Below are 9,530 nucleotides of genomic sequence, written 5' to 3'. Positions count from 1 at the left end.
AGCAGTCAGAAGTGCAGCTTGAAAACGTCAGAGCTTCAATTTCACTGCAGCTACAGAGCCAACGTTTGAACACGCACCTGTGAGAAAAACAGTTCAAACATTTCAATTAGATGGATGATTGATAAACTATCAAGCGGGAATGTTGCACAGGTTCAGGGTATCTCCGTTAAAGGTCCCATGAGATGGTGCTCTTTGGATTCTTTTATATAGACCTTAGTGGTCCCCTAATACTGTATCTGAAGTCTCTTTATATAGACCTTAGTGGTCCCCTAATACTGTATCTGAAGTCTCTTTTATATAGACCTTAGTGGTCCCCTAATACTGTATCTGAAGTCTCTTTTATATAGACCTTAGTGGTCCCCTAATACTGTATCTGAAGTCTCTTTTATATAGACCTTAGTGGTCCCCTAATACTGTATCTGAAGTCTCTTTTATATAGACCTTAGTGGTCCCCTAATACTGTATCTGAAGTCTCTTTTATATAGACCTTAGTGGTCCCCTAATACTGTACTAATTCAGCCTTGGTGCAGAATTACAGCCACTAGAGCCAGTCCCACAATAGGGCTGTTGTTTTATATGCAATCTTGCCTTTCTTGTGGCCTTGGCCTCCACACACATGAACATTAAATGCTTTTGTTTAGTCTGATGAACAATAAAGTTTTTGAATCCTATCACAATCGTACACGTTCCCTTAATACATCCATCCACGCGGTATCATCATCACAATACTATCAGAAATGGCGGAGAGCGACCTGAGACACCTGACAACGTTACACCCTGACGAGCTAGGCGATCTGTCCGAGGAATTGCCGCTAAAAACTGTTTTCAACAGTTAGTTTTGTGATGTTAGTCGTCCCTCTAGTGGACAGAACGTGTAACAACAACCACATGCTGCTAGTGGCATTGGCCATCCATAAGCCTGTGTAATATCGTAAATATTAATAACAGGATGAATTTGAGCATTTAATATTCAAATATTAAATAAAATAAATAACAAATGGAATTTGAATAGTATTATAGAGGAAGATTGACAGCCCTATCCCACAATGAGCTTTCCTTATGACGTCATAAAGGGAAGAGTCCAGATCGGCCCATCTGAGCTTTCATTTTCTCAAAGGCAGAGCAGGATACCCAGGGCTCGGTTTACACCTATCACCATTTCTAGCCACTGGGGGACCATAGGCAGGCTGGGGGAACTCATATTAATGTTAAAAAACCTCATAAAGTGACATTTTCATGCCATGGGACCTTTAAACAATCAGCGAGAGATGTACTGCTGTGTCAAAGAATTGTGACTACTGAACTAGAGTCCAGCTTCTATTACATCTGGTACAATCTCAGCGGGTTCAAATGTGATTAAATGATATTATTGGAAAATGTAGGCCCCATCTACTGCAATGCAATGGCACATAGGCTATATATACCTAATAAACTGGCAACATATCCTGATATAGGTCATCACAAGCATGTTTTCTTATAGTTCATTAAATATCTATATGAAATAACCACATGGCAAAGCCTATTTTTTACACAAAACGTCCTTTTTAAAATAAAAACATGTATTTGTAACGCTATATTATATATATATTGCTCCATTCATTTATTTTAGGGTGTATTTCATTACCATGTTTATTTAATATTGAATAAAATGGCATTTTATAACATGTAATACTGATTGTGACTGATATAATGACCAACCAGACAAACTGAAGGAGGATACAGGGCCTAATGTCATTAATAACATAACATTATAACTATTTCCCTCCAAGGTTAATGGTTCATTTCCCTGTTTCATTCCCAAGTAGCTAAGCTAGCCTTTAGCTCCATGTTGCTAACAGTTGCCGGTAAACTGACTTTTTAACCGTATAAAAAGCCTAAGACAGTTTCACTCACATATCGAAATAGAACAATTAGCATACCTGTTTTCTTCAGTGTTGTCACAACATTCTTGTCACACGGACGCAGTTTGTTTTGGCTGACTAGTTAGCATCTTGATGTCAAATAAAACCAATATGGACGTTTCGGTCAGGCACCTAAAGGTCATTCTATTTCCGGTTCACAGTTCGCTGCCGGGGTCCTGACAGCGCGGATAAGAAAGAGCTGCATTCGCAGCAGAAAATAAATTTTTTTTCTTACATTCAAACCAACGTGACGAATTGTAAACATGTCTGGCAGAGAAGGTGAGACGTCGTTTATCTGACGTTCATCATAAAATATTCATTTTGACAACTTGACAAAACTCAGCGTAGCGTGTTTTACTCTTACTGGGTGGATTAACGTTAGCTAACAAGCTAACGGCTGCTAACGGCAGCTCGAGCCTGAGTGATAACAAGCCGTTAGTTTGTTAGCTAGCAAGCATACAAGCTAACGGGTGTTAACGGCAGCTCGAGCCTGAGTGATAACAAGCCGTTAGTTTGTTAGCTAGCAAGCATACAAGCTAACGGGTGTTAACGGCAGCTCGAGCCTGAGTGATAACAAGCCGTTAGTTTGTTAGCTAGCAAGCTAACGGCTGTTAACGGCAGCTCGAGCCTGAGTGATAACAAGCCGTTAGTTTGTTAGCTAGCAAGCTAACGGCAGCTCGAGTCTGAGTGATACCAAGCTAACGGCTGTTAACGGCAGCTCGAGCCTGAGTGATAACAAGCCTTTAGCTCGTTAGCTAGCAAGCTAACGGCTGTTAACGGCAGCTCGAGTCTGAGTGATAACAAGCTAACGGCTGTTAACGGCAGCTCGAGCCTGAGTGATAACAAGCCTTTAGCTTGTTAGCTAGCAAGCTAACGGCTGTTAACGGCAGCTCGAGTCTGAGTGATACCAAGCTAACGGCTGTTAACGGCAGCTCGAGCCTGAGTGATAACAAGCCTTTAGCTTGTTAGCTAGCAAGCTAACGGCTGTTAACGGCAGCTCGAGTCTGAGTGATACCAAGCTAACGGCTGTTAACGGCAGCTCGAGCCTGAGTGATAACAAGCCTTTAGCTTGTTAGCTAGCAAGCTAACGGCTGCTAACGGCAGCTCGAGCATGAGTGATAACAAGCCGTTAGCTTGTTAGCTAGCAAGCTAACGGCTGCTAAAGGCAGCTCGAGCCTGACAACGTTCTCTTCTTTCACCAAACTACGTTACATATCTGCCGCATACATATGTTTTTGTTGTCAGGAAATGTATATATATAAACAACGTTTCTAGATCGTGTACCAAAGATCGTCTGGGACATTCGTCGTATGAACTTCTAACAGCTAACATAAAACTAAGCTAAGCAAAAAGTCTTGATTCCCTCTCTTTAGCAGCAGGTGCACGGATTTAACACACCAACGTAACGTTAACTCTAACGTGTGAGAACTGTTGTAGCGTAGGCCTCTTTGTGCTCTGAATACAGCTATTTTAACAGGCCAGTTAAAATAACCATTTTGTTTTCCACAGGAGGCAAAAAGAAACCACTGAAGGCGCCCAAGAAACAGTCTAAGGACATGGATGACGTAAGTTTCCTCTGACTGTAATGATGAATGTATTCAACTAACGTAGGGTGACCAGATTTCCCAGAACTAAAAACGTGTGACCGTAGTGCTCGTGCATGCACGCGCTTTTTAACGTGAACATGTGCCAGCCCAGGTCGGTTGTAGTCATGTGAGGACAGCAGTTCAGAGACCTGTTGGTAGACTTTGGCTGTGTCTCAAACCGCCTACTTGCACGCTGCAAACGGCTGCATTTTCATGCTTTTTGGTCTAAACGTCATACCCAAATTAAAAGTGGTACAGCTCCCATATACTTTGACACTCAGGGATGTGCCTTACTGACAGTTACAGAGGCTAGAATGGAGGGTTTTTATTTCCGTCCAAGTCATACATCTGTAAAATTATTAAAATACATTGCTGTAAACACATCTGGTGAGATACAGATAACACGATGTCATAGCCACATGTCTCAGCTTACTACAGAAAAAATCCAGAAGCGGGTTTGTACAGGAAACTCCACACTCTTATCTGCCGCTGATGACGCAGTGATTAGTGACGATTCTCTCCGACCAATCGGGAGTCTGCAGGCTTTCACGTCACCTTTTGGTATCGCCTCAGTTCGCTTGGAACCTCGATGGAGATGGTACTATAAAAAAGTACCTGTTAGCAGGTAGCAGGGACTTGTTTTCGTAATGGAAAACCAAAAAAGTAGAATCGAGGTGAGTCGAGCAGGTACCATTTAATGGAAAGACGCCATTAGACACAGCACACGTAGGCCTACTGCTCACAACATAATGGGGGTATCTCCGTTAATATTCATGAATGTTCTTGGTATGTAGCCTACATATCTAGGAAATAATAAAAGACATCGAGTGAGTTTCGTCTGGGACCACCTTTATTGTTCAGATGTCTATGCCGTTGCTATGTCCTATGTCTACGTAATCGACAGGCTTTTGTCGGGACACAAACAACTCAGAATTGGGACTGTCCCGGTCAAATCGGTAAAGTAACGTTATATGGTGAGTCATCAAGTTGAAAGAGCGGATGGGATAACATTTTACAGGAATTGTACCTTGTACAAGCTGAAATAGTTTCAAAAAGTGTAACAGTGTTTATTTTATTAAGGAAATATAGGAAAAACCTTATATATACCTGAGCGCTGTCATCTCCTCACGCCATGATTCCAACTTCAAGAACGAGACGGCAAGACGAGGGCTTAGGGACCGTCTACAAAGTACACCGATAAGATATACAACAATATTTTCTATGCTTATTATTTTAAAGTAAGTGCTGTAGTACAACTAGCAGGAGATGAGTTATAATTGAGGTAAGTTTGGAGACACTACCTTATTTAATCATTCAGTTAATAAATACTGTTGTATATCTTTTCAGTGTTGTAGTTTGTAGACGGTCCCTAAGCCCTCGTCTTGCCGTCTCAACACCAGAACTAAACAGAGCTGGATTAACACAACGTTTATGCGTTTCCGTCACGTCTCCTGCAGCCAGATTCCCCGTGTTCCCTCAGAAGGAATCACTGCACATGGGTAGGCACTTGTAATGACATTTTGAACATGTTTAGAGGCTAAAAGCATGTTTAAAACCTGCCCTGTTTCAGCCTCCTGGGTGCTAACGCTAGAGACTGTGCGTCCCAGTCTCTTGATTTGGAATAGCTTTAATAAATGTTGGCTGCAGCCCAAACTGAAGAGGAATACATAAGCCATAGGAGACATTGTGGTAATAGTTTAGTCAACGGATTGTAAACTGTGTGTGCAGGATGATGTTGCCTTCAAGCAGAAACAGAAGGAAGAACAGAAGGCCCTGGAGGCGTTGAAGGCCAAAGCTTCAGGAAAAGGACCTCTAGGTAAGACCAGAGAAGTATAAGACGTGTACGGGACTCTGTTTTTAACTCTCCTGTTGTCCTCGGGTCAAATCTGACCAGTTTCTTTCAGACATTTAGGTTTCTATCAACCAAATTATAGCATTTGAAAACAATATTTTATAAGAGAACGTTAAAAAACCCCAAAACGTAAAAAAAGGCGAAGAAAAAAACGATGAAAAAAAACCCAAAACGTAAGAAAAAAACGTAAGGAAAAAAACAAACGTCAAAGTGAAGAAAAAAAACGTAAAAAAAAGCGGCCGCTGTTAGCGTTTTGGGGGTTTTTTCTTCGCTTTTTTTACGTTTCGGGGTTTTTTCCCCATAGAGAGAAGAAAGAGGAAGAAAAAAATAAACAAATGAAGGAAAAAAAAACGTAAAAAATACAATGTAAGCAAAGAAAAACCCCCGAATAACGAAGAAAAAGAAAAAACGTAAGGAAAAAAAAGCAAAGAGAAAAAAAATAAACCAAAAATGTAAAAAATACCAAAAAAAACCAAAAGGCGGAAAACGTTAAAAAAAAAGCACTTTTTTACGTTTTTTGGGTTTTGTTCCCCCCCAGAGGAGGAGAAGAAGAAGAAAAAAACAAAACAAATGAAGGATAAAAACGTAAAAAATAAAGCAAAGAAAAAAAACCCAAAATGTAAAAAAAAGCAAAGAAAACCCCCCAAATAACAAAGGTAGAAAAACGAAAAAGCAATACGCTTTTTGGGGTTTTGTTCCCAGAGAGGAGGAGAAGAAGAAGAAAAAAACAAAACAAATGAAGGATAAAAACGTAAAATAAAGCAAAGAAAAACCCAAAATGTAAAAAAAAAGCAAAGAAAACTCCCCAAATAACAAAGAAAGCGAAGAAAAAAAACAAACGTTAAAAAGCCAAAAAAAATAAACCAAAAAATAACATCGGAAAACGTAAAAAAATGTTAATGTTTTGGTTTTTTCTTCCCTTTTTTTTATGTTTTGGGGTTTTTTCCCCACAGAGAAAAAACAAAAAAAAACAAATGAAGAAAATAAAACGTAAAAATAAAGCAAAGACAAAAAACCCAAAATGTAAAAAAAAAAAAAAAAGGAAAGATAACCCCCAAATAACGAAAAAAAAACCTAAGAAAAAAAAACCAAAATGTAAAAAAAAAGCAACGAAAACCCCCCAAATAACGAAGAGGAAAAAAAAAAACGTAAGAGGGAAAAAAAAAAGCGGAAAACGTTTTTTTTTTACGTTTCGGGGTTTTTTTCCCCACAGAGAGAAGAAAAAAAAAAACAAACGAAGAAAAAAACCCAAAAAGTAAAAAAAAAGCGAAGAAAAAAAACAAAACGTAAAAAGAGAAAAAAATAAACCAAAAAAGTAAAAAACCAAAGGAAAAAAAAGCCAAAACATAAAAAAAGCAAAGAAAAAAAACCCAAAATGTCAAACTCCAAAAGCAAAGAAAAAAACCCCCAAAACGTAAAAAAATAAAACGCGGAAAACGTTAAAAAAATAGCACTTCGCTTAACGTTTTGGTTTTTTAACATTTTGGGGGTTTTTCCCCCCAGAGAGGAGAAGAAGAAAAACAAATGAAGAAAATAAACGTAACAATAAAGCAAAGAAAAAAAACAAAATGTAAAAAAAGACGAGAAGAAAAAAAACAACAAAAAACAAACGAAGACAAAAAACAAAACGCAAGAAAAAAAAAACGTAAAAAAAGCGAAGGAAAAATAAACAAACGAACATAAAAAGCGGAAAAAAAACAACCAAAAATGTAGAAAAAAAAAAACCCCAAAAGGCGGAAAACGTAAAAAAAAAAGCACTTCGCTTTCGCCTCGTTTTGGGGTTTTTTTTTCCTTCACTTTTTTTGGGGAAAAAAAAACAAATGAAGAAAAAAAACGTAAAAATAAAGCAAAGATGTAAAAAAAAAAAAAAAAAAAGCAAAGAAAACCCCCCAAATAACGAAGAAGAAAAAAAGCAAAGGAAAAAAAGCGGAAAATGTAAAAAAAAAGCACTTCGCTTTTAATGTTTTGGTTTTTTTCTTCGCTTTTTTTTTTTTTTTACGTTTTAGGGTTTCCAGAGAAAAAACACGAAGAAAAAAACCCCCAACACATAAAAAATAAGCAAGGAAAGCGGAAAACGTTAAGCGAAGAAAAACACTTTAACAAAACGAAGAAAAAAAACCCAAAACGTAAAAAAAAAATCCCAAGAAACTAAGAAAAAAAAAAGTCTAAGGCTCCTCCCGTTAGCATCCCATTGACTCCCATTCATTTTGGCGTCACTTTGACAGAGAATACCTTTACATCTGAAGAGTTTAAAGACTCTATTTGTCCGTTGTTTATTTCTAAAGAAACACGACAATGTATAAAAGGCTCCATTACCTTGTAGCTCACGTTATGGCTCCGTAGCAGACGTTTTTATAACAATAGGCTAACGATTGGGTCATAACCACGAGACTTCCTGTCTCATAGTAGAGGAGTTACCGTATAGTACAGGAGAAGCTCTCAGGCAGTTTGGACTTCCATCAGCTGTTTAAGTGTAATGACTAATGTTAACTATCATTTTAGTGATCAATAATGAGCCTGTGTCTATGTTATCTCCTTACATATACCTACGCTCTCCGTCTCTGCTAGATTGGGAATGATTGAGATTTCTCTTGGCACAGCTACCAGAAGACTTCCAACTTTCAGACAGGTTGCTCACGTCACATCTACGTCTTCAAGCTCAGTTGGAGGCTGCTCAGTAACGCTGAGTCTACGGGCGTCGCTGTCCATTAAGAGTACTGTCTATGGTACAAACTAAAGCCAAAAAGTTTCCTGTTTTTTCCTTCCAGGCTCCAGTGGCATCAAGAAATCCGGCAAGAAGTAAGATCTGAATCTGACAACGATGTCGGTCTGCTCCCCCGGCCTCCTTTCCTGTGTCTGAGCTCAAACCCGCCCTGGTGTTGACCCACTCCACCAGTGAAACCAGTACACGCATCGTAACCCCCTAATGGCAAGCGTAATTAGAGGATTAACACTTTGATATTTGTTGTTGGAAACAGCTCACTCAGTTACACTCACTGACTCAAATCTAGTCTAGAAATGAAGGTCTGCAGATGTAGAAATGAAAAGAAACATCCTAATCGCCACCATATCTTGTTTTGTGTCCAGAAACACATCACAAAGTTCTTTTTTCTTCAGGTTTTTGTTGTATTGTAAAGCAGGAGATGCTAATAAAAGGGTTTTTTTTTTTGTAATTGCTGCTTGTCATTTTAATTAATGGGCTAGAACTAGGCCTGCACGATTCAGCGAAAAATATGAATCACGATCATATCATCATGATTTTCGACATGAACCACGACAAAACATATCGGCAGTACCAAACATACATTGTTTTTGGCACCTATTGAGCATCACCACCAGCCTGTAAACACAGAGGCTTCAATGAAGAGAACGGAGAGCATTGCAGCGCTTGGGGGCTCTTTAAAACCTGTTTTATACCGTCTGTGTTTAAAGCTCGCGGACAGTAGTAGCGTTAGTGACGCAGTCGGCTCGTAAATAAACAATAAATCAAAACAAATCGAAGTCGTTTAAACATTAAATCGTGAACAGGGTGAATCGAGATCGCGCTTTTATAACGATTAATCGTGCAGGCCTAGTTGGAACGGTTTCTAGGGTTGGCTATCATTGGGTTTTTTCCGATACCGGTGCTAAAACGATACTTTTAAACAGTGCCGGTGCCTGAACCGAAATATATATATAATATATTTATAATCTATATAATATAAAATGTAAAAGGAGCACAAAACGACAGTTGGCGACATTAAAGAACGGCTTGTTAATTGCTAAGGCCATATGGTTCAAATTAAATGATTAATGATGTAATAACAATAACTTGGTGACTTATTTCACCAGTGAATTCCTGGTAAACGACAAAAACAAGCGCCAGATGGGAAAAGGGTATTTTACAATAACTTTGAATGCACCACGAGGTTGGCGAGTTTCAAGTGAACGCACCGTCCGTGTTTTTCCGACAACAGCTGCTGCAGGCAGACCGTTACGTCCCGCTGTTGGATCCTCTAGAGGGAAATACAGTCACACGTTACACTGCTTAACGTAAGCTGTCAGCATTTTAACCTTTGGGTTTAATCCAGCTGCTAGCTAACGTAACGTAGCGTCCCGTGCAGCGACGCTTCTGAAAAAAAAAAGTCAGGCAGCGAAATTTTCGTTATTTGGTCTCTTTACTACTGTTTCGGTACCCAACCCTAACGGTTT

General features: G+C 39.0%; 2 protein-coding genes across 2 annotated transcripts in view; one reads left to right on the top strand and one right to left on the bottom strand.

The window, feature by feature from the left end:
* The window catches only part of ccdc51 (coiled-coil domain containing 51), a 14,329-nt gene extending 12,302 nt beyond the window's left edge, over positions 1-2,027 (bottom strand). The window contains exons 1-2 of the mRNA XM_078247636.1: positions 1,920-2,027; positions 1-77 (exon numbers count right to left, since the gene is read on the bottom strand). The exon at positions 1-77 is cut by the window's left edge and continues 15 nt beyond it. The gene's annotated coding sequence lies outside the window, so the exon portion shown is untranslated. The remainder of the gene's footprint in view (positions 78-1,919) is intronic.
* Positions 2,028-2,062: 35 nt separating this feature from the next.
* On the top strand, positions 2,063-8,512 carry tma7 (translation machinery associated 7 homolog). The gene is made up of 4 exons (XM_078247638.1): positions 2,063-2,180; positions 3,411-3,466; positions 5,216-5,303; positions 8,108-8,512. The coding sequence occupies exons 1-4, from the start codon at positions 2,165-2,167 to the stop codon at positions 8,140-8,142; spliced, it is 195 nt and encodes a 64-aa protein (XP_078103764.1). The 5' UTR covers positions 2,063-2,164; the 3' UTR covers positions 8,143-8,512.
* Positions 8,513-9,530: the final 1,018 nt, after the last annotated feature.

Source organism: Sander vitreus, chromosome 4 (assembly GCF_031162955.1).
Source record: "Sander vitreus isolate 19-12246 chromosome 4, sanVit1, whole genome shotgun sequence".
In the NCBI taxonomy this organism is placed as follows: domain Eukaryota; kingdom Metazoa; phylum Chordata; class Actinopteri; order Perciformes; family Percidae; genus Sander; species Sander vitreus.
This window is presented reverse-complemented; position numbering and strand designations above follow the sequence as displayed.